General features: G+C 49.8%; 1 protein-coding gene across 6 annotated transcripts in view; it reads right to left on the reverse strand.

Moving 5' to 3' along the window:
• Positions 1–8,699: 8,699 nt before the first annotated feature.
• The window catches only part of HDAC4 (histone deacetylase 4), a 244,611-nt gene continuing 229,376 nt past the window's right edge, over positions 8,700–23,934 (reverse strand). For all 6 annotated transcript variants that reach the window (XM_084779888.1, XM_084779885.1, XM_084779884.1 and 3 more), the window contains 3 exons: positions 14,785–14,869; positions 13,611–13,752; positions 8,700–13,388 (listed from right to left, as the gene is read on the reverse strand). In XM_084779888.1, the coding sequence (XP_084636014.1) occupies positions 13,349–13,388; positions 13,611–13,752; positions 14,785–14,869 (267 nt within the window). In that variant the 3' untranslated portion in view covers positions 8,700–13,348. The remainder of the gene's footprint in view (positions 13,389–13,610; positions 13,753–14,784; positions 14,870–23,934) is intronic.

The following is a 23,934-nucleotide window of genomic DNA, read 5'->3' on the forward strand; positions in this document are numbered from 1 at the left end:
AGTCCCAAAGATTCTGCTTAAACTAATCTTACAAGCATCATTTACCCTGAATAAAGAGTGGGTTTGGTCAAGTGAACAGACCATTTTCATAAAGATCATGGAAACTGAGCCCTTGGGCACTGGGCAGTGAGGCCAGGAGTGGTGACACCATGAATGATGACACAGCTGCTGATGGCTGGAGGCATTGACCAGATGAGACTTAGAGCCAGCTGTAGACACAAGTGGAAACAGGCTGTAGAGTCCAGACTCGCTGGTGGCTACATTCTAGATGCTTCGGCTGGCTGGTCTCCCTTGCCAATCCCGTAGCTTAACCCTGGGTGGCAGAGCTGAGGTCCTGGACTAGCTTGGAGGGAGGTGGTGCCAGGTGGCCACCCAGGAGTCCTTTGTTCACCCACCCAGCCAGGACTCCCAGCCAGAAGGCTCACACCTGCTAAGGGCTGTGGCCTTTGTTACACTAGGCCTGGCGGGTTGGGCCACTTCAGCCAGTGCTGGGGGCCTTTCCTAACCCTCTGGCTCTGCAGGAGGAGCCAGGGACATCAAGTTCTTCAGTCAGCTTCCTCAGGACACCTGAACAACCTCTCCTCCTGGCCTGGTTAGGCTTCATCAGCTGCTTAAGTGCCCCAGAGTCTGGGGATCGGGGTTCCAAACTTGTCCTCAGGGACAAGGGGAAACTAGGCTAGGGTAGGCTTCTCCCCCACCCCCCACCCTGCTTCCTGCTCTTTCCGTTAAAGAAGGAGGCGACTCCCTCTCCATCTGTTTCTTCTTCAGATAAAATCTATTTTCAGACAGAAGTATGTGCTCTGCTTTGCCACACGCCTCCCCAGCGCTGGGACGCAGCCTCCTTTGTGGGTGGCTCCAGCGCATCCCTGCAGCGTCTCAGGGCTGGGCTGGGGGGTTCAGGCCTGGGATCTACTTCTCCCCCAGGGACCCTGAGGGGATTCATATGTAAAAGCTGTGAGTCCTGTAGGTGGTCTGCTCAGGTCCAGGGCCCCTACTCTCTTCCAGTAGCCCTGCGACCCTGTGCTGCTCTCAGGGACTTGCAAGCTGTCAGAGGGGTCTTAACTGCTTGGCCTGTGGGTTCCCTCACAGGGTTCTCCCCAGGGCAGTGTCCAGACTCCTGAGACTTAGTACAAACACTTAGGGACCTCCCTCCAGCCTCACTTCCTGTCTGGACCTATTTCCTGGTGGATCTATTTCCACCTCAGCAGGGGGCTGATGGGGAGTCCCATCCCTAGTGACTTTAGCTGAAATTAACGTTGTCTTAAGGTCTAGGTGAGGTCACGGATGGTACCTGTCAAGAGGCCAGGGCAGCCAGAGGCCAGACTTCAGGACACGTTCATTTACAGTCGAGGCAGTGTTCTGTGCGTTGTGGAGAATGCTTTCCAGGTCAAATGAGTGTGGTTCCTAAGTGTACAGCAAACAAAGGTAAAAGAATAGACTGTGCATAGCAGACGGACAGAAGCTGCTTATAGACAGCAAAACACCAGCCAACTGGGTGCAGCCACAGCGTCAGCAAAGTGGGGCAGCCGTGCTGGAGCGATCACAACCACACTAGACTCTTCAGGCAAGAGTCCAGCAGAGCAGATTTTCACATGAACGAGCTTCCCAGTGAAAGAGCAAGCAGGGGTGGATAGATAGCATCACCCAGGGGGAAACTGACGGGGAGGCTGAGGCAGTGGGCTAGAGTTCCTGGCTCGGCTTTCTCTCCGTGGCTGACCGTCCAGCTTCCCCACTTCCACTTCCACATTGTTCATGTGACAGACAGCCGGAACCTCTGCTGGAAATGGGTTTCCTTCGAGCTGTTCTCAAGAGCACTGCTTCGACTCTCAGGCTGCTTCCCATCTCTGGTTGGTTTGGAGGACACCTGACATGAGCGTGCTCCGGATCTGAAGTAGGAACATCACAGTGATGCAGTGATCTCAAACAGGACCATCTCTCAAGCAGGGTTATCGCAGTGAGCTCAAACAGCACACAATCGCTATGATGTTCTTTACTGGGTATGGGAGAGCAGCACAGCGGTGTAGATGGCCAAGGGGTCACTCGCTTTTGTCCTCACAGCCATTCCTCCCAGGCCCAGGTAGTGCCATTCTTATCCCATGTGTACCCAGACAGCCCCAGTGCTTACTAGATCCCTCTCAGCCCTTGATGTAGCTTGGCCTCAAAGCAGCTTCGTAGAGTCAAATGGCTTAAGGCACATTTGGACTTGGACCTGAACTTGTTTGCAGAAATAGAAAAACACAGGGTTACATCCATGATACCAGAGAAAAGTGTCCATGCTGAGCCAAGCTCGTGTCTCCTCAGCGTGTCACACTTACCCTGAGGGTGTGTCCTTTCAGGTCATCAACCAAAGGGGCCTAGGGCTTGGAGGCAGCAAGGGTCCGTTGCAAGCAACCAAAGCAAGAGAGCTAGGTGCAGAGTCCACAGCACACCCATATGCAGCTGCTTGCTTGGGCCCTTCTTAAGGTTGGCTCCTCCACACACAAGAGCTGAGTGAATCCCATGCCAGGTACTTCTGAAGGGAGGAGCATTGAAGACATTACCAGATGTGGAGCCAGCAGGGCATAGAGACTAAGAGTCTAGAGTTTAGACCATAAAACAGACATGGAGGAGAAAATGTCCTGAACTACTCAGGATAGAGGGATAGGGCAGTTCCATGGAAGGTTCTGGAACTCTAGACCCTTTAGCTCCTCCATAGAAAGATTGAGCCTTCTTCCCACACAAATACTAAGGGCCTTGCACAGAACTGTGTTACCTGGGAATTTTGAGGGAGACATTCTCCCCGGCTAGTGGTACCAAAAGTATCAGAGTTAACACCTGTCCCATGGTCAACTTGCCCATTCTCTGCTTCTTTGCTGCTAGCTCACGGCCCCCAGAGTACCAGGTAAGGTTGGGCTAAACAGAATCTGCCAGACCCCTGGACCCCTGGACCCTTGGACCCTCGGACCCTCCTGGTAGAACCTGCATGCCTGTGGAAGAGGTCCCCAGAACTCCAGGCTACAGGCCCTTCCCCTCACCACCCAGAATAGTTTTCTCACTCTGGATAATGAGGATCAGAACCAGATGTTCCCCCCTGCCCCCACCCCCCACAGAGGGCTGAGACTCATGTGCACTGCCACCCAGCTGAGGACCCTGGATGCTGGCCACACCCTCAGCCTCCCCTGGGCATGCTGCCTCTTCCTCTGTCCTCTCATCCTTGCCTGGTGCCATGGGAACTGCCTGCTCTAAGCGGGGGCCCCTGCATCTCTCATCCCAGGGATTGGTTCTGCTTACTTTCCGGGCTAGCCCACCTCTGAGAGCCAGGCTGTGGGCCAGGAGGCAGTGCTGCAAGCTTGCCCGAAGGCTGTCTTGGGGACACAAATAAATGAATTTCTCTGGGATTGCAGTAGGCGTGGGGACGTTAACCCTCCCGTACCCTGTACCCTGGTCTCATCGTAGCAGAGAGGAGCCATGTGCAATCATGGAGCCCTTCCTGCACGCCATCCAGTTTGGCTTTGAGTTGAACATCCCTGTGGCCGGCAGTGGCTGTCTGGGACAAAGCAGGCCCAGAACGCTAGAAGAGCTCATTGAGTTACAGAGGGCGGAGTCTCTCTGAGGTTAGAATGCGGCATCAGTGCAATCAGCGCTGTTGGAACACAGTACTGGTGTCAGCACACTCTTATGAGTATCAGTGAGACTCCACACTACCAACAGTGTTTCGACTTTAATACGCTGTCAATAGAGTTCACCAGTCAATACACTACCCCTATCATCAACACACTGTCAGCAGTGTCAGTGGCATGCGTGCTCCATCAACAGAGCGCCGAAGGCATCTGTAGATACCATCTGTACTCTATCCATGCGGTATCAACGATGTCTATTTTCCGTAAACACACCATTGGCGGTGTCCACACCCTGTCAGAGCAGCTGCGGCACGAAGCGATTGCTAATGGCATCTTTCTTTTGTTACCAGGGTACTGATGGCTTCTACACTCAGTCGGCACACTTTTTTTTTTTAAAGATTTATTTATTTATTATTATGTATACAGTGCTGTCTTCATGTACACCTGCAGGCCAGAAGAGGGCATCAGATCACATTCTAGATGGTCGTGGGCCACCATGTGGTTGCTGGGAATTGAACTCAGGACCTCAGGAAGAGCAGTCAGTGCGCTTAACCTCTGAGCCATCTCTCCAGCCTAGTCGGCACACTCTTAAGGGAGCATTAACCATGTTAAACACTGTCAACAGAGCATCCTGGCATTGTTGTGATACTGATGGTGCCAGGACCCCTTGCCCTCTGATTCCTCTCACTATGACTCAGTTCAATGTTGTGGCACAAGGTCTCATGTAGGCCAGGCTGGCCCCTACCTCACTATCCTTCTACCTTAGCCTATTGAGAGCTGAGATTATGCCTCCATAGTTGGCTTAGATCTGTTTACATAATTTTGGATCAATTGTTAGCATATAGAAATGTGTTCAATTTTTGTTTTTGTTTGTTTTTGGTTTTTTGAGAAAGGGTCTCTCTGTGTTAGCCTTGGCTGTCCTGGACTCACTTTGTAGACCAGGCTGGCCTTGAACTCAGGGCGATCCCCCTGCCTTTGCCTCAAGAGTGCTGGGATTAAAGGTGTGTGCCACCATGCCTGGTCTGTTTGTTTTTTGAGATATAATCTCACTATGTAGCTCAAGTTGGCTTTGAACTTGGATCTTCTTGCCTTGGCCTCTGGGTACATGCTGTGATTACTCATGTGGCCTTACACCTGTTTTAACTCTGATTCCCTATCTTGCAACCTCGCTCAAACCATCTGTTAAATACTACATTGTTAGGTACTCATCTTCAAGTGTTAAACCCACCTGACCATGAGATGGTTCTATATTTCTGTATCTTGATGGGTTCAATGTACTTGCTTAAGGTCTTCAGGTCTGTTGTGGTGGTTTGAATGTAAAATGCCCCCACCCCCACCCCCGGCTCATGCCTTTGAACAGTGGGTGGTGTTTTGGAAAGTTGTGGGGGCTTGAGGGTTAGTGTTGGCCCTGGTTCCAGATGGATCTGTTTCCTCATGCACTGAGATGTGAACAAGCGGCCTTACAATACCACCATGCCTCCCCTCATGAAGGACCACACCCTCTCAGACAGAGAGCCAGGCAAAGTCCTTCTTTGGCCTTGCATTGCTTCTTGGTGCGCTCACTAGGGAAGTGCCTGGCTAGCACAGGCCTCAGTGCCTGTGACACCGGCTTGCAGTGCCAGCTGGCTCTCTGCTCCTGTGCGGGGATAGATGTACCAGAGAAATAGCCAAGTCTAGGTTTTTGCGGGGGGTGGGGGTGGGGGCAGACCTATGCTTTCCAATTTCCACCTTTTGTGTTATTCAGTTGTTCTGTGAGTCCATCTTACTTCTGTTTTCTGGTAATTTCTTTCAATGTAGTAATATTGGTGGTATTAAAAAAAAAGATCCCAAGGCTGTAAGTAAATAAATATAAAACATTCCTTTCTAGTGCTGAGGGCTTTAACCTGCCAATAGTTTTATTTCTAATATCTTAAAATACTTATATTCTTTTTTTCTTCATTATTTGTTCATTTTACATCCCAATCGCTATCCTACTCCCTCCTCTCCTCCCAGCTACCCCCCAGCCCCCCCTCCCCCCGCCAGGTACCAATCTAACCTGGGACACCAAGCCACATCAGGGCTAAGTGCCTCCTCTTTCATCGAGGCAAGACAAGGCAGTCCTGCTAGGGAAAGGGCTCCAGAAGGAGGCAACAGTCTAAGTCAGAGACTGTCCCTGCTCCAATTGATAGGGGATCTGAGGACTAAGCAGCCCATCAGCCTCATAGGTGTAGGGGCCCGAGGACCAGTCCATACAGGTTCTTTGCTTGGTGGTCCAGTCTCTATGAGCCCCCATGGGCCCAGGTTAGCTGGCTCTGTAGGTCTTCTTGTGGTGCCCTTGACCCCTCCAGTTCCCTCAGTCTCTCCCGTAGCTCTTCCCCAAGACTCCCCGAGTCCCGCCTAGTGTTTGGCTGTGGTCTCTGCATCTGTTCCCATTATCTGCTGGATGAAGCCTCTCAGATAACAGCTATGCTAGGTTCCTGTCTGCAAGGAGATTTTTATTCTTTTCAGTTACGTATACTCATGTGTGTCTGTGTGACAGTATGTGTACATGGGTCCAGTGCCCAAAGCCAGCAGAGTGTTGGGTGCTGGATCCTTCAGAGCTGGAGTTACAGGTAGCTGTGAGCCAACTGATGTGGGTTCTGGGAACTGGCCTTGGGTCCTGTGCAAGAGCAGCATACACACTCTTAAGCACCGAGCCCTCTTCACAACTTTAAAGCGTTAGAAAAAAATGTTGTTAGTGGAGATTACATTAAATGGAAAAGGATAAAAATATACCGTGAGCAAAATAGCACACGATGGGCATGGAGAGCAAGTGGTGAAACAAAGTTGGGCAAAGGGCAATCTCCCTCAGCAGGGCTCACTGTGGCTTCAGTGGAGCGGGACTCATCACTGTGGGAGGAAACGCTAGAGTGGAACCAGCTTACACCAGGTACCCTCCAGGTCCTGGCAGCAGCACAGTGAGAGTCACCTCCAGGGCTTGTCCTTGCTTCTGGGGACATCCTTTTCTTCCTGTATCAAGAATAATATCTGCTTCTCCTGATGGCCCCGTCAGGTCAGTGACACAGCTGGAGCTTTCATGCACATGGGCAGCAGTTGGAAACTTCAGAGCTCAGTTTCTGGTAAGTTGAGAACCTGCTGTTTTTGGGTGGGAGTGGTTTCCAGTGCTGTGCTTATCTGCAGGTCCTGATACAGTACACAGCTACCCAGTGAGGAGAGGGTGAGTACACGTGGATGTACGTGCTGGGCCCAGGGCTAGAGCTAGAGCAGGGCAGATGAAGATAACCTGAGGGACTCTGAGGAGGAGCCCCACTTTCTAGGTCTGCATTTCCCCAGAATTCCAGGGAATGGCTTGAGGGCTTGGAATTCATGAATGGCAGGACCTCACTCCATCCTCCTGGGGTCAGGGATTGGGGACCCAGTGGTGGTGGTCAACTGGATGAGGCTGTGATTATTGAAAATACCACTAGGTGGTGCTAGAATAGCATTGGCTTTCCGTCCTGGGGGTGGGGTGGAGCCGAGGGGGTGGGGTGGTGTGTGTGTGTGTGGGGGGGGGTGGGGTGGAGCCGAGGGGGTGGTGTGGTGTGGTGTGTGTGTGTGTGTGTGTGTGTGTGTGTGTGTGTGTGTGTGTGTGTGTGTGTGTAAGTAAAAAAAAACTTCTCACACAATCTGAGGCTATTGGATTCCTGTCCTATTAGCCTTGGAGAAAAGAGTCACAGAACTGCATCCCCAGCAGGGTGTGGCTCTCTTGGATTCCAGGTGGTCACTCACTGTGATGCTTGGCATAAGCCCCAGGGAACTGCCCTTATCCAGAACCTCAGGACAACTTAGTGCCCACCCCCCCATCTTACCGTCCATCTTGCATTCCCGTTGCAGGCGGGCCTCTCCTCCACCTACTGCCCACTGCCACCAGCCTCTCGCTATACGTGACTAGATTGGTTAGTCAAGGTTCTTTGGCTTCATGGCTGCTCTGGCCTGGCCAGTCTAGGAGAGCTGCCAGGGGGTCAGGCTGTGAGGGAGTGTGCACGGCTGAGGGAGGGAAGGAAAGGGGCAGAGGTACAGCCTGAGCACATCCCTCCATTAAGCCTTTTCCACTCTTTGAACTGGTGTTCTGGGTAAATGGAGGTTGTCAATGACAGGCAGGAGATGGAGCCTCAGCGGAGCGCATGTCAGGGGCGGGCGCTTTCCCAGGTGGACAGTTCAGCTAGAGCTTTCAGAGGTCCTAACGGTTCTTGGAACTATTGAAACAAACTTCCAGCTTTGTTCATGTTCCCCAGTGTCCCTTTGATGGGGCTTGGTCCTGACTGAGCAAGGTTTTACAGTAGACTTTATGGTGAATGTTTCAGAATATTCTTTAAGTTTCCTCTTATCTAATGAGGGGTCAAGTCCTCTAAGAATTGCTGGCTGGCTCTTAGTCAAAATGAAAAACATATGAAGACCAGGAGGTATCTGAAACTTGTAAGGATCAGCCCTCAAATCTTTCGCTTACGGTGGGGGTCCCTCTCGCAGCTTGCTTTGTTATCTGAGCCAGGAAGAGTCTGCCAACTCCAGGAGTGTACGGGAGGACAACCCTAAGGACACAGAGCTTTAGGAGACTCCTGAGGCCAGGGGCATCTGGACCCTGCCGGTAATTTGTTACATAGCCTGGAGAGCTGGTATTGTGACTTGTAAGCTGACGTAACAGCAAAGACATTCCTTTTATATGACTGGCTGATGTTAGCCTGGTAGTAGACAATGCTCCTCTGGAGACCAAACTCCACAGGTGAACAGGGGCTGGTAGGGGGTGTGGTGGTGGTAGTGGGGGGGCTCGTTTGTGCTGGGAACTGGCAGCTTGCATACCTGCTCTGATTGCTTAGCTGTGACAAGCAGAGGACCACAAGTCCTGGTCCCCACTCACTGCCGAGGCTGTCCTTACCCAGTTCACCACTATCTGTGAAGGGCTTCAGGAGAGATTTACATGACTGGGAAGTGGAAATGAGGTGACTCCATGGGATTCTACCTGCAGGCAAAGTGTGAGAGGCTGCAACAGAGTTCAACCCAAGTGATGGGGCCCAATGGTTCTCCTGTGCCCAGGGTCCCAGGCAAACACACGCTGAAGGAGACAGCACAAGCAGATAGCAGAGATGGGAGGGCAATTAACGCAGTCTTTATTTACACCACAAGAGTGACAAGTGTGTGATGTGGTACAAACACTGGACCCGGGAGGTGGAAAGAGGTGACCGCCAGAGGACACCACCGGTCAGTGAAACCCACCACACAAAATGAAACAAGAATGAGAAAACCAAACACGACCTCCAACCCCGCCAAGAGGAGAAAGCGCCGCCGAGGGGAGGTCCAGACAATCAAAGAGAAAACAGGCTGTTAACAGAGTGAAGGCGGCCGTGGCTGCGGAGCCCACACAGCATCATGTCACAGCGCTCCAATGGCTTCGACCACACTTCTGTAGTGAGCTCTTGCTGAATGAGGTCAGCGTCCTGCATACATGGAAACAGCATGTTTAACATTCTTACAGACTGGAAAATGGTGCCTCCTTGGGGGAGTGCACACCCCCAGAACAAGGCCTGCCTGCACGCTTTCCTTTCCATAGGAGACTTTGATCAAGGTGAGATCATCAAGGCCGGGTGCAGAGCACGCCTGGATCCTTGAGAAGGAAAAATGGTTTCCTCCAGTGCCAAGTGGACCCACAGCCAGGGCTCACAAAGGCCTGGACTGTGGAACCCCAGCCCCTTGACTTCCAGAAAGAATGGACCCGTCAGCACAGTGGTGCTGAGACTGGGACTCACCGGAACCCCATGTTCTCAGCCAGAGGCCGGTGACAGCAGGCAGGGTGCACCTGGCCCTGGGCAGGGAAAGAAAAGGAAACAAACAAAACAGAACAAAACAAAATCCTCCCAAGCAGCTTGAGAGACAGGCAGTAGGGTCTGACTGTGGAGCTTGCACACGGGTACAGTCGACTCTATCGGGGTGTCAAAGGTGCTAGGTAAACTTCTCTTAATGACAAGTGTGTAAGTAGTCCTTTTATTTTTCTTACAATAAAAAGTACAATTTCTTAAGAATAAGTTCAATAAGACTCAAACTCCCCCCTCCTCTCCTTCAAGGTTTTGTTTTACAGAAAAAAATTTCTGCATCTGCAAACATCATGAGAGGGGAAAGAAAGGCATTGTTTCTCCTTCCCCAAAGCTGCCGAGTTTGGCGTGCAAAATCTGTATACAATATAAAGACATGCCGGCTTACGTCCATGCAACCTCCAGGTGTAGGAAACTTAAAAAAATATATTTATATATTTATATCTATATATTTATATATGTATCAATGCCCATAAAATACATGGGCCCAAAGTCTACAAAAAGAAGGATGGAATGAGCACGTGGCTGTGACCAGTGAAGAAGGAATGTTCTGACGGAAAGAAACACGACCAAGTCCGTCACCAGTGCTACGGAGACCACCGCAAAATGGTCCTTCCTCTCGGGGACAGATCTGAAAGTAAAGGAAAACTGAAACACTTTGATAGAGCGGCCCTCAGAAGCCAGAGCTCCGGGATGTCCCAGTGGGTGTGGCCTTGGGAATAGCCGCCTGCTGGTGGGGCATGGGCTCTCAGGGCACAGCTGGAAGACCCAAGGGTGAGTGAATACCAGCGTCCTAAGGACATGGTGTCTTCGGGCTTCCCTTAAAGGGATGTAAAGTGCTTGCTCCCGGCTCCCTTCCCAGCACCCACCAAGGCCTTTGCAAAGGAAGGGAGAAGGTGGAAGGTTCAAGGTCCAGGCAGGGGAGTGCTGTGGTCCTGCCCTGGAAGTCAAGGCTGACCTTCTGCCCTCTGCCCTGGGTGATGACTGTGGGGGAAGGACCACGCGTGTCTTCAAAAGGAAGAAAGGCTATATGGTAGGCAATGCTTTCAGCTCACAGGGAAGCTGTTGTGAGCTGGCTCCCTGGCCAGGCCCCTGTAATCAAAGGGTGACTGAATGGGATCAAAGTGAGTCCCTCTCACAATACCCTGGCCACCGAGTAGCCTGTTATCCATCACCTGAAAAAGTAAGATGATGTGTACCTCCCCACGAGTCGTGGCTGGCACAAAGAGATCAGGTGGAGGGTGTGCAGAAAATGGGCCAAGGCGGCCAGAAGAGCAGCTAGCTGGCCTCTGTCACCATGCAGTGCTACAAGCAAGGGAGGGGCTGCATGGGCTCCCTCAGGTCTGCTACCTCTGCCCAGGGCCAGAGTAGCCACAGGAAGGAAGGCGCCAGGCACGCGTCCTAAGACCTCTGTACCTTGCTTGCTCTTTACCTACTGTCTTGTCTTAGCACTGACTCACAGGAGCCCAGCGATCAAAAGTCCAAGAATGTGTGCTCAGTCTGTCTGTCAAAAGCCGGACCCAGTTCCCATCTACCCTGTAAATTCCACCAAACTCAGAAACTTAGCTTGATGTCCCTTCTGAGAATCCCAACTTTCTCTTGCCAGTCTGAACTCCACACACTTTGGAATGAAATTGGCGGCTTTTAAGTGCTAGAAAAGAAGTTAGCAGTAAAAAAGTCAGTTGTCACAGGAAAAAAAGAACCAAGACAAAGACGACTGACTGTCCTGTGCTCTCCTGCAGGCTCAAGTGACAAGGGCCTTGGTTCAGCAGCCACAGGCTACAACCTCAGGGCTGTGGCTCCACTCAGAGCCCAGGCTATGAGGCTGCAGTGGAAACCATGCACGGTGCAGGGCTGGACTCTGGGCCAGGCGCCTGTGGACACGCTTCAAAGGTCTTTGGGAAACTAAAGCAGGAGCTCTCTCCTGACAGCGTGGGTGCAAGTCCACACTCACCACTGCCCACTGCCCTCATGTCTCACGTGGCCCGCCTGCCCTTGTAATACTACTAGTGTCGCAGGACAAAAGCCCCTGCTGTGCAGCTCCTGGGTGGAGCTTGAAAAGTCAAGGCCTGGGCACCACGCAGACCTGCTGCCTGTTCCCGAGAGGTTCACTCTGAGAACCAAGCACGGTGGCAGCGGTCCTGCGCACAGTGGGGCTCTGCCTGCTGTACAGAAAGAAACAAAACCAAACCATAAAAATAACCTTCAGAGCTAAAAAAAAATGTACAAGTAAGAATTTAGAAAGAAAAAGTTTCAGACATACCACCTTCAGAAAACTGCTGAATGGTGAGGAGAAAAAAAAAATGTAAAATCCACAAAACAATGCTTTCTTCAGGATCTTCTTGTGAAAAATTCATACAAAAATCAACAGCAAGTTTATATCCTTTGCTATAAAAACTCACCAGGTACATATGTGCATGGAGGCTTGGAGAGGGCAGAGGTTTTGCTAGAAAATAATTAAAATTAAAGTACAAACTGGTAGGGAAGTTGCCCAGGGGTGAACATGTTGGCGATCTGGAAGCTGGCCAATCTGGAGCTCAAAAATCCTTGGGCTTCAATCCAGACCCCAGCCCTCAGCACCTCAGAGCTAACACACATGTCTTTCACCTGCCAGGACCTCTGCGGTCTGGATTTATTATATATATTTATATATACTTTGTCTATAAATGCATTATAAATATTTTATCAAGATCTCATAAGAATCAAGTTTCTTAGCTTGGAATACAGTGGAATATATATTATACATATATATATTTATTTATACCTAAAATTTAAGCAATACTTCATGCTACCTGCTTTTAATGAAAAGCATTCCGATCGTAACACTGCAGTGTGCCTACGACATGCTTCACAACCGAATGGAGATGCTCAACTGCTATGTGACGGATGAGAAAAGAACACTTTGGATCCATTTAAAACATGTTGGACTTCAAAACTGCAGGCGGTGTTCGCTGCTTTTGGAACTACCTCACCTTCCTTAAACAGCGATCAAACCACGCAAGGCTGGCTGCACTGTGGCCCTCAGGGACAGTGGCTGGTGCCTACTCTTGTAATGCCAGGCCAGCATCACCAGGCTCAGCCAGCCACAGGATACTGTCACACCAATTCTTGGTGTGTGTGTGTGGTTTTTTTTTTTTCTTAAGGCATTGTTCCTCAGACTTCAGAAAACCCAGCCCCACACACACACACACACACACACACACACACACACACACACGAAAAAAAAAAAAAGGAAAAAAAAAAGAAAGAAAAAAAATCCATCAGAGCAATAAAAAAAGGCACAAACTCGCATCTTCCGATGGCTTCAAGAAGCTCCAGCTGACTCCCAGGCTCACAATTCTGTTCTGTCCAGTTTTTTTCTTTAAAGTTTCTTCCAACTCTGTCCCTCACTAAGCTGTGAACCCCACAGCACCCCACTAAGGTTCACAAGGCAGGCCAGAGCCATAGAAAACTCTGTTTAAAAAAAAAGCTACAAGATGAGTTGAGTGGTTTACACGGAGACTGTGGGATTGTGGGTAAGAATCAAATGTTAAGCACCAGTTTTAATCAAGTTTGTTCTGTATTATTAGATCTTTGATTTTCATTTTCCTCATGTCAACTCGATTCAGCAACTCTGCCCAAGTTGCCACAGGCTTCTTCCTTCGGGGCTTCCCCGGGGGAACCCACCAGCGTGTGCTTGGCTTCCGCATGTCTGTGTGCCCGTGTTGCGCGCTGTCCTGTGTTCCATGTGATCTGCCACACCTGGTGTTCGTGTGCGTCTCCAGACCTGTGGTCCAGGGTGGCGGAAAGGCCTCCCGTTGCTGCTGTACGCCTGGTGTCCCTTTGCACTCAGAGAGAGCACCAAGGCAGGATGCAGGAGTGACACGGGAAAGTTTCTTGGCTGAGCTTCAAGACAGACAAACAAAGGAGAGAACAGCAGCTTTGGGGCTACAGTGGTGGTTCCTCCTCCATGGGCTCCTCCTCAGACCTGTACAGGAGAAAAAGGGGTCGGGCAAGGTGCACACACAGTTTGCCACAGTTGTCTGAGATCCCTGCCCCACAGAGGCTCAAGCTCTTCCCTGGTTTGTAGAGTCAGTGGGCATGCCCACCATCTGACCTCGAAGGCTGGGCACACACAGGAAGACTCTGTCAGGTTTCCACGCACAGGTATACTTAGCAGGCCTTAGGGAAGCTATGGACAGGGCCTTACCTCTTCTCAGCAGGTTTTACGCCTACAGATAGCGAGGCCATGGCGGTGACTGTCTCGGCTTCTTCATTCTCACACTTCTGCGCCTCAATCAGAGAGTGCCCCACTGTGGAGGACAAGCGCTGCAGGCAGCGCCAGTACTTGCCTGGAGGAAAGGGGAACACTCAGTGACTCTCCCACTTTTGCAGGTTTCTGGCTTGGCTCACAGGTCACGCGGGTCCTATAGACTTGCACTTGTGCCTGAAAAGTGTCTCTCTGCTGGGCGTGGTGGTGCACGCCTTTAATCCTAGCACTTAGGAGGCAAAGGCAGAGGCAGGTGGATCTCCTTGAGTTCCAGGCCAGCCTGGTTTACAAAGTCCAGGTCAGCCAGGGCTACATGAGAAACCCTGTCCTGAAAAACCAAAAAGAAAAAAAAAAAAAGAAAAAAGAAAAAAAAAAGGAAAAAGGAAAAAGAAAAGTGCTTCTCTGAAGAGTGCTGGTTGGTGACACCCCACCCCCACCCCAAAAAACACTGGCCCCTGTGGGGTAATTTCTGCATCACAGGCCACCTGAAAATGGGGATAGGACTGTTGTGGAACCTGGCTCTCCATATTCATGGGATTCTGCCTGCTGTGGGTGACCACCAGAAATCCTAGGAGCAGGCACATGCAGACTTGCTGGCACCTAGACTTGGGGAGTTTCCTACCTGAAGCCTTATAGATGCTGCAAATATACCATATCCATGGTCAGCACAGGGAGCCCTGCTTAGGCAACTTTTCAGAGTCAGGGGCATCAGTAAACAGCTTTGAAGCCAGAACTAAATGGTGCAATGGGGAGCTGGGTGGAGCCTTGAGGTGCGCATCATCTATGTCAGAATTTGTTCCAGGATGAGGATATGAGAGTAAGGCAAAGAGTAGCAGGTGTATCTGGGGCAGGGTGCTGTGTGGGTGCCTGGCTGTGTGCCTGCTGCCTAGCCTGGGATTGAGGCTTGAATGGGAGATGGGTTCTACCCTTTGCTGGGTACTTCTGCTCCAGGACAGAGACTTATAGTTTAAGGCACCCTGGTTCTGAGCAACTGAATCAACTAACTTAACACCATTTGTGCCAGATTTTTCTTTTGAAGCCCAACACAGCCCATCACAAGTAGAGCGCTTGTGCTCCTTCCTCGGCCCCTATGATCACTTGGCTAGCCACTTACTGTGGATGTCCATCACTTTCTCCATGGAGTGGGTGGCATTGGCATTGGGTCTCTGCTGCAGAACCTTTTCTGGCAGAGGCTCAAGCTGTAAGAGAGACACAGACCTATTATGATGGCAATGGACAGTGTACAATCTATGTATATGTTAAACGGCGTCCAGAGACAGCATCCCGCTCCCAAAGATACAGTCATTTGTAGGGAAGATAGAGTAACTCTAAAAAGCCAACGTGACTTGGTAACTGTTTTTTAGAGAGTTCCCACAGGTAGTCTTTCCTTAGGTAGGGTACAATGGAGTATATTCATGGGTTCCCAGGAGGAGGACAGGCCCAGCAGCAGGCTGCATACAGGACACCAGTTTGGTGTCATTTGTGTGTGCCACTCAGAGCAGAGACAAGAAGCTACACTTGTATGACTTAGCCTTGTAATGCCCAAGGTCTGTGATCTTGCTTCTTTCACATGCACGGAGGACGGAGGTTAACGGAGGAAAGTTAAGTAGGTCTCTCACAGATGAAACATCTAACAACAGGGCATAAGGGTAAGTAGGAGGGCTCCAGGGCAGAATGGCCATACATGCCCATACAGACCAGGGAGATCACACAAAAGGGAGAGCCAGCCAGCTCTGGGTGGAAGCCATAAAATAAAGTCACCCTGACAGTTTGCTTGGCCTCAACCTGCCTGGACAGCTGCTGTGTATAGCTGCTGGATTTCCTGATCCAGGGCATCTGGCCAAAGCCACTGCAACCCTCTGTATGGCACCCATGCCCAACCTGGCCGCACGTGAGTGCTGCCAACTACAGCTCAGGAAGCATAACCTTCTAATCAAAGACATCACTCAGCACAGAGCCAGCAGGAGCCTGGGGCAGGTGGAGCCAACATGGCACCCTTGAGCTATTCACCAACAAAAGAATCAATGGCTGATCCAGACTGGGCAGAAAAACATTGCAGAAGCTTGTATTACCTGATGAAGCCACAATTAGGACCTGCTTAAGCCTCAGGGACACCAGAAGACACATAGGGTCAGCCTGGAACAGGGACCTATGGCCATAGGTGGCAGGCTGAATAGTGAATTAACACAGCATGGAGTTAGCACCTGAAGCATAAACTGATCATGAACACAGAAATCAGTAAGTGTATATGTGGGAAAAGACATCCCTGATAGCACTGTTAATAATTCCAGGAGGCAGAACTTACTGCACCTCATGAGGGGAAAAGAGGTGACTTGAAGTGGAGGATGGGTTACTGAAGCGTAGTGATGACAACGGCCACTGGCGTCTCCCTCCCTAAGTCCATCACCATGAACACAACTTTACACTTAGTTTCCGTATTGCTGGGTGAGGAGGAAGGATTTGTTTGGCTCAGGGCTTGAATGCTCAGTAAATCCTGGTGGGAGGTACAGCCACACAGGCCCTCCCCAAGGGCCCTCCAGCTTTCCTGAACATCTCAAACACATGTTTGTAGGGGCCATTTTATGTTCATACATAACTGAGAACTCAGGATTTTCTAAAACTGAGAGACATTCTAGAAAATCCTGACCAGAATGTTCCGAGGTTTTCAGTCATGAAAAGCAACTGGGAGGTGGGAAGACTGTGACAGGCGAGACCACTGAGTGGAGAAGGACCAAGCACAACACTACCTCCTAGGCAGGACAAAGCAAGGGCCTGTGTAGCACTGGTGACATTTAGACAACTGGAGTTCTATGAACAGCACAGGGGAGGACTCATACAGTGGGAAGGCTGGGCTGACCAGAGGGGAAGGTTTCTCAGTGGTGTGAGGGAACTTAGGCACTGTCACTGATCCCTTTTCAGACTGCAGCTACACCTGTTCCATGTGTTTTCAGTGAGGAAAGAAACAGGCCATTGAACCTGACGTAGTAGACTGGGAGCTACCCATTCACTCCAGACCTGTGTGTAACAGCAACAATCAGAACACAAGGAGGTAAGCTGGAGAGTCCAAACACTGAGGCAGAACAGAAGCCAGGCAGTGTTCAGGAGGGCGGCTCCAGCTAAACTTCCCAGCTCCTCGGAATGAGCACTGAAGGAAAGCAAGAACAACCTGCAGGGACAGCAAAGGCAGCCGACTCAGAATTCTGAAAGGAGCTACAGAGAGCTGGTCATCTCCACAGTGGGGGCGGGGCACACACAGCAAGGGAAGCAAAGGGCAGTGGCTGGATACCAGGATATGCCGAGGAGGCTCCGGCGACCCTGAATCATACGGCCAGCAAAGCTGTCATTAACAACAGGGTGGAACAAAAGCATCTCCCAAACTAAAGTGGGAAGCTGTCCGCATTGGTCCTTTTCCTAGAGGAAACCCACAGGATATTCCTGAGACAGTAAGAATGTCCTACAGGAAGGCAGGAAATGAGGAATAATGGGGGAAGAAACTGCTTGAGTGCAGTGTGGCCCAGACCCAACGTGGGTGACACATGACAGCAACAAAAGTGTCCAGTCAGTGAAATTAAATAAGTGAAGGGAAGGCATGCAGCCTGGGAGTGGCTGGGAGTAGGCTGCCAGTTTGGCAGAGAAACATGCAAGACTTAATTAAATTAGAATTTCCAAAAAACAACAGTTTCTTACATAGATAGAGGTTGTATTCCAGTGAGGTTTCTGTGGTCCAGCCCTTGGCTCACTCTAATGACACCTCCTGATCCTGGTGAGGGTGCTGTCTCATGGGGAGGATGACTACTACACATCTTTCAACCAGGCACTGGGAATACAGGGACCCTTGGATCTAATCACATTAAGAGATGGCAAGGAAGGACATTTGGGAGCTATAGGACAAGCCAGATAAATGAGTCTGGATAAACGATCGAAGAGCTGGAAGCGACCAAGGTCCCACCTACCGCAGACAGCTGGTATAGAAACAGAACCCAGCTTTGGGCTACTTAGTAAGGATGCATGAAATCTAGGACAGACAGGTACCAAAGACAAAGTGTCACTGGGCACAGCTGGCCAAAAGAAGGCTGGGTAGCATCTTAAATCTGAGATCTGATGAGACTGTGAATGGATGTAAAGAAGACTGCATGGCAACTACAGATCTTCAGTTCACCCAAAGAACGGGATGCTCGACATTCTGTTTTAGTCTTATGACGGGCAGTACTGAGAAGAGACACCAGCAGGCACTACTGAGACACAGCAGACAAATCAGGGCAGGAAACAGGAGTGATTAAGGTTGGCAAGCTTGTTTGGTGGGCACATGTGATTCTAAAAACATGTGAAATGTCTGTGGTGACTGACCACAGTAGTAACCCATCCAGCCATTCCCATCAACCATTCCTCCTTTTTGTATGACAACTGTCTGTTAGGAATTGGCAACAGAGACCATGACTGCTCATTTTCTCATGGCTGGAGAGTTAAGCATACTAACTCACAAGACAGAGAGTCAGTCACAGAAACTAGTGACTGGGGGCAGTCATATGGCTCAGTGGGTGAAAGTGCTTGCTGTAAGTCTGACAACCTAAGTTCAAATCCTGAAACTCCCTTGATGAAAGAATGTATGTGTGTGTGAGCGCGTGCATAAAAAATTCTGGGGAGGTGATTCAGTGGACAGCATGTGTTGTGTAAGCCTGATGTCCTGAGTTTAAGTCTGTACCCCTCCTAGCAGATGGCGACGTTCCCCACAGGGACTGATGTCTGGTTTTATAGGGCCCAAGGGCCTTTGAGGATGAGAAAAAGAGACAGAACACAGACTCTTAGATACGGGGTCATGGTTGTGGCACAGATGTAGAGTGTGAATGTCTTCAACTTAAGGCAATATCCAGAACACACTTATTATCACTTTGGGCTAGGTGTGTGCAACAGTGCATACTCAGGAAGTTCACCAGAAGGCTGTAGAGGTTTCTTTGGAAGTCTGGTTCCTCGACTCTCTTAGGTCTCCCTTGCACTAGACTTTCCCCACACTAAATTACGTTTCCTATGCATACCCTAGGCAGCAGGCTCTGTTGTGTGTAGTGTGCCCACCATGCTCCCAGCTTCTGTGGCACCCAATGCTCCCAGCTACAAGGCTTCATCTTTATTTAGGGTTGTTGTACCAGCACTGCTTCTTCCCCAGTTCTGGGACCTGCCTCCCCAACACCCTGCTCCTTGTACTGGCTGAGCAGACTGCTCTGGGCTCCAGGGCTCCCTCCCAGCAGGAGTCCACATAGAACAGACACAGGGCCAATTGCCATTTGAGCTGGCCGTATGTCTGCTCTCTGCCTGTGCAAGGCACTCTGAAATCTTCCTCACCTTCATTTTCTTGCCCCTTTCTGGAAAATATTTCCCCATGGACGCTGACATGAGAACTGGAAGGGGTGAGCAGGGGGGCCTTTCAGTAGTGAGCTGCTCCATATCCCCAAGAGAAATGACCCAGGACAGAGGGTTCCCCTCAGCAGTGAAGCGTCTATGTGTTCCCCTTCAGAACAGGAAGGACTGAGCGGCATGAGGACACTTGAGATCTTACAGTGAGTCTGTACTCCAGGCATGGGATCAATCTGATAAGCTTTTGTCCGATGCCACGTGTAGAGCACTTAATGAACGATGGCTCTGTTCTAGTGATGGAAAGGTGGGAACACAGGAGAGCAACTCTACACGTCTCAAAATATCTACCCTTCCCTAACTAGGATGCTATTTTTTTGCACACCAAAGTGCTTACCAACCGTGAGTTTCATAAGGTATCTAAGGTCTAAGGTGCTTCAGTCACATCTACCCCCGTCACCTACACTCACCTCTTCCCTTTCACCAGAGGCCCCCTTCCTCTTCCTTAACTGTCATATCTGCTGACATGTCCTGTTCTTACTGTTTCCAGGTTTCACATGCACATAAATGTGTGATGGCTGCCCATTCCACTCCATGGTTGTGTTTGTCTGTTTTTACCAGTACCATATTGTCCTCATGCCAAAACTGGGTAAGGACACAACAAAAAGGGAAACATTGCAGGCAAGGCTCCTCGATGAACAAATATGAATGCAAAATACTGGGGGGAAAGTACAAACGGATTCAATAGCACATTAAAAAGATCATCACACATCATAATCAAGTTAGATTCATTTCAGGCAGCCAAGGACGGTTCAGTATAAGTAAACCATAGTGTAATGTAGCATAGAGACACAACCAAGGAAAGCACATGATCGCTTCAGCAGATGCAAAAAAATTATTTGGTACAATTGAACATCACATCCTAATAGATGTGTAGAGGAAGCCGAAAGAGCAGGGTAACAATGTCAACATAATCAAGCCTACACACAACAGACCCACAGGATGTCCACCACCACGCATTCAAATCAGTGCTTACAATCTTAGCTAGGGCAACAAGAGAAAGAAACAGAAGATACCGATAGCAAAGGAATAAGTCAAATTATCCCTGTGCCTATAACACATCTATACTTAAAAACTTCTAAGGACTTCCAAAAATATTCTTAAGAATTGATAAACACAAAAGCTAAATACACATGAACAAATCAGCTGAGAAAAAACAAAAATAATTCTATTTATAATTCTATTTACAATCCTGTTCAAAAATAAAATAAACTTAAGATGTGAGATGCCTCTATAATGGAAATCATACTACACTAAAGAAAAAAGACCGCCCACATTCATGGACCGGGAGACTTAATTTTGTGAAAATGGCCATATTATCAAAAACCTTCTATAGACTTAATGCAGTCCCTACCTAAGTTCTGATGACATTCATGACACAATCTGGGAATTCAGCTGGAAACACAAGGGCACTGAATACTCGAAGCAATCCTGAACAGGAAGTAATGTTGGAGGAACCATGGTGCTCGCCCCCACACACCACTCCAGAACCATGGGAGCAAAAACAGTGTGGTTATTCCTGTATTTAAAGCTATTTATTGAGCAATCTAGAAAGTGCCAATTACTGTTCTGGAAACCTGGAATCTATCAGTGAACAGTACCTCGCCCCCAACATTCTATAATTCAGGGAGACACTATGCACAAATCACGCAGTCAATGCAGCACGGTGAGGGGAGGTACAAAGCACTGAGAAACAGCAGGACAGAGGCATACAGAGTCTGCAGCAGTGTCTGATACAACACTTAGGGTGGGCCTGCCTGACAACCAAGGGGCTGAACGACACATTTCCAGGCGGTCTCAAAGGCCTGATGAAAGCTATTTGGAACTGGTTCTATAAGGTAATCCTTTACTGGCAATGCCACTACACTGTTATCTGCCCACTCCCTGCAGGATACAGCCTTGCCAATGGCTGACTTGGAATGAGGCTCACTAAGTAGTCTAGGTGATGTCTGTTTCTAGTATGGGCCTACCTGGAGTCTCTTTGTTATGGTGTGTGTGGCAGGGCCTTGCCAGCTGTGTTTTCTACACTGGAATTCAGGAAGAGACTCTCACGGGCACCTAAGGCCAGTCAGAGCAGCTCCCATGTCAATTGCTTTTCATGGCTGGCAGTAGATGATTCTTGTTTTCACCTTTGAAGTCCTCCATTGAGCAGATACCATCGTCTGTTCTCTCATCAAAGCAAAACTCCTGGGAAGAACTACTTCCATCCGCTTCCAGATCCTGGAATCCACACATTACTCCCGGCAGCTCATGGCTTAGGCTGATGCTTAGGGCACTGGGTCAACAGACTACTATGAGCTCGGCTCCTTCTCAGGAGGGAGGCACATGCATTCTTTCCAGGAATCCTGACTCAGGCCTCCCTGCCACACCCTACTGGCCAAACACTAGGGACAGGTTTGCAGCTAGCTCCTCTTCTTGGCTCTAGCTGCACACTTACAGTTTCTAGTTTAGTTTTATATGAAAACTTGATTTCCTTCTGGCCCTTCTCCTTGCTCTGGATCTGCGTCCTTTTTGTTGTTGTTTGTTTGTTCTCAAGACAGAGTTTCTCTGTGTAGCTCTGGCTGTCCCAGAACTCACTCTATAGATAAGGCTGGCCTTGAATTCACAGAGATCTGCTTGCCTCTGCCTCCTGAGTGCTGGGATTGAAGGCGTGCGCCGCCACTGCCGGGCTCTGGCTCTACACCTACCCCACAGGAAACGGCCCTGCTCTGCCTTCTGGAGTTACTGAGGACCCAACACCCTGGAGGCTGCTGCAACAGTGCTTGATTCTCGCTTTGCTCTGGTTCTTTCTGAGGGTCACCTGGTTGTTATTCTGAGGGCAGACTAAGCCAGCAGTCTCCTGTCTCATGCTGGCCTTACCTGCCAGGCTTATAGTTAGCAGAGGTCTCTGTTAGGTGTGTGAGCAAATCCTTTGTCAGGGCCTTGGAACTCAGGACCACAGCATTTCCCACTGTCCTTGGTCACACAGAATACCGGTTTCAGTGTTTTAAGAATGCAGACTCACTTGAAGTGAAGCACAAGAGGCCATAACACTCTAAAGCTCTTGCTTTGTCCTGGCTTCAGAGAAGCTTGCGCCTGTGACTTTCAGAACATCACCCTCTTTGCTGGGGCATCTAGGCCCAGGCAAGAGTCCATAAACGTCCACTTTAAGCAGATTCTAACAAGGAAGGGTCACTAGGTCATCCTTAGGGGCATCAGACCTTTCTCTGGCTGGCCTCAGGCTGTCAACCCCTGTACCAGCACAAGTCCAGTCCCATGGCTCTTGGTAAGTCTATGGCCACAGGCCTAGCTGCTTTAGGTCTGAGAATTTCCTCATATTCCCGATCCCATCCAAGTCAGACCCTACCTTTCTCTTACTCTCAAGGAGGCTGGGTATCCTCACCTCTTGGGGTTGGACTCCATACCCAGAAGATACACAGGCTGCCTCTTGAGGACTCTCACTCCTATTGAGCCCTCCTGCCATCAGTTTAATCTTCTACACTGAGGGAATCCTTTGCATATGGCTTCAGCTCCCTCCCCTGGTGAGGGTATCTTCCATTGGGTCTTTGCCTGACTCTCTTCCAGGTCCAGAAGATCGGCCTGGCTCTGTGAGGGTGCTCAGATGCCATGCACTCAGCCCCAGGACCAGCGGATGCTGTTCCCCAGACCTGCTCCTTTGGATTGTTACCCCTTTCTCTAAGAATCTGGAGGTCTAACTTCTCCATGTGGTAAGAGCAACACAGGCCCTACCTGCCTGGCAAAGAATGTAGCTAGCTCAGTGTCAGAAATTGTTGGTGACATAGCAGGGCCTCAAGTGTGAATCTGTGATCAAGTGGTCACTTGTGTATGCAAATTTTTCCCATCAAGGTGCCAAACCTTCAGAATGGGATGGGTACATTTTTAGAGTCTTGAAAAAAACAGGTAAATCACAACAGGGCTAAAAAACTACAACTCCTTTTGCAAAAAGGTTAAAGGATCTGGAGCTGGTCTATAATGGAGAACAACACAGACGCTGTGCAGTAGTCTTGATTCTGGGGTCTGGAGGCCAGGCTCCAATTCAGCTTACAGGGACCTCTGAAGCCTGTCTGATAAAATGCTTGGAGCACTGGCCTACAATGCAGACTGATCTGAGGCTTAGAGAGCCAGGGACCAAAGCTGGGGCATGAGAAGAGGTGAGAAGGGGAACCAGCTTTTCCTCTTCCAAGGGTGTGGCTCACCTGAGACAGGGATGCCAGGATATCACTCAGATTACGCCCCTCTTCTCTTCTATGGAACAGCACTGGCCTAACTAGGAGACTGGTGGTCCCCATTCATAGGACAAGCCCTGGAAGGATCTTGCTGCCCAGTGGTAGGTTCGCATGTGCTATTCTCTAGAGGCATTTCTTTTGTGGGATGGCCATAAAGGGATGATGTGGGACTTTCCCAGGCTAGATTAGACAGGATACTAAGCAGGTTTGAAGGCAGCCAGCCAGGAAGGAGCATGTCACCAGTGCCAAGCATTCCAGACAGACTGGTCATAGTTAAGTGAGGGTCCCTTACAAAGGTACAACACTATCATGGTAAAATGCCGGGGACACCAACTGGGCAGAGGAAGGAGGGGACCAGACACAAGTCGCAGATGGGTGTGTGTGGGTAAAAACCATTGTCTGAGTCAAGTGTGCCTATGAGTGTGTGAAAAGCTCACTGGTTGTTTAAGTGTAATGTGGCAACAGCCTGACAAGAAGCAGGGGCCCTCAAGCCGCCTCAGCTTGCCATACACACCACACACACGGACAGTTGCTCTTCATTTTTGCCAAGTCTTTCCATATTTGTATCTTACAGCACAGGAATCTGAACACAACAAGAGGCCAAATGCATGAATGAACCCTTTTAAACAACC

The sequence above is a fragment of the Acomys minous genome, assembly GCF_964271855.1.
Source record: "Acomys minous genome assembly, chromosome: 4".
Lineage (NCBI taxonomy): Eukaryota > Metazoa > Chordata > Mammalia > Rodentia > Muridae > Acomys > Acomys minous.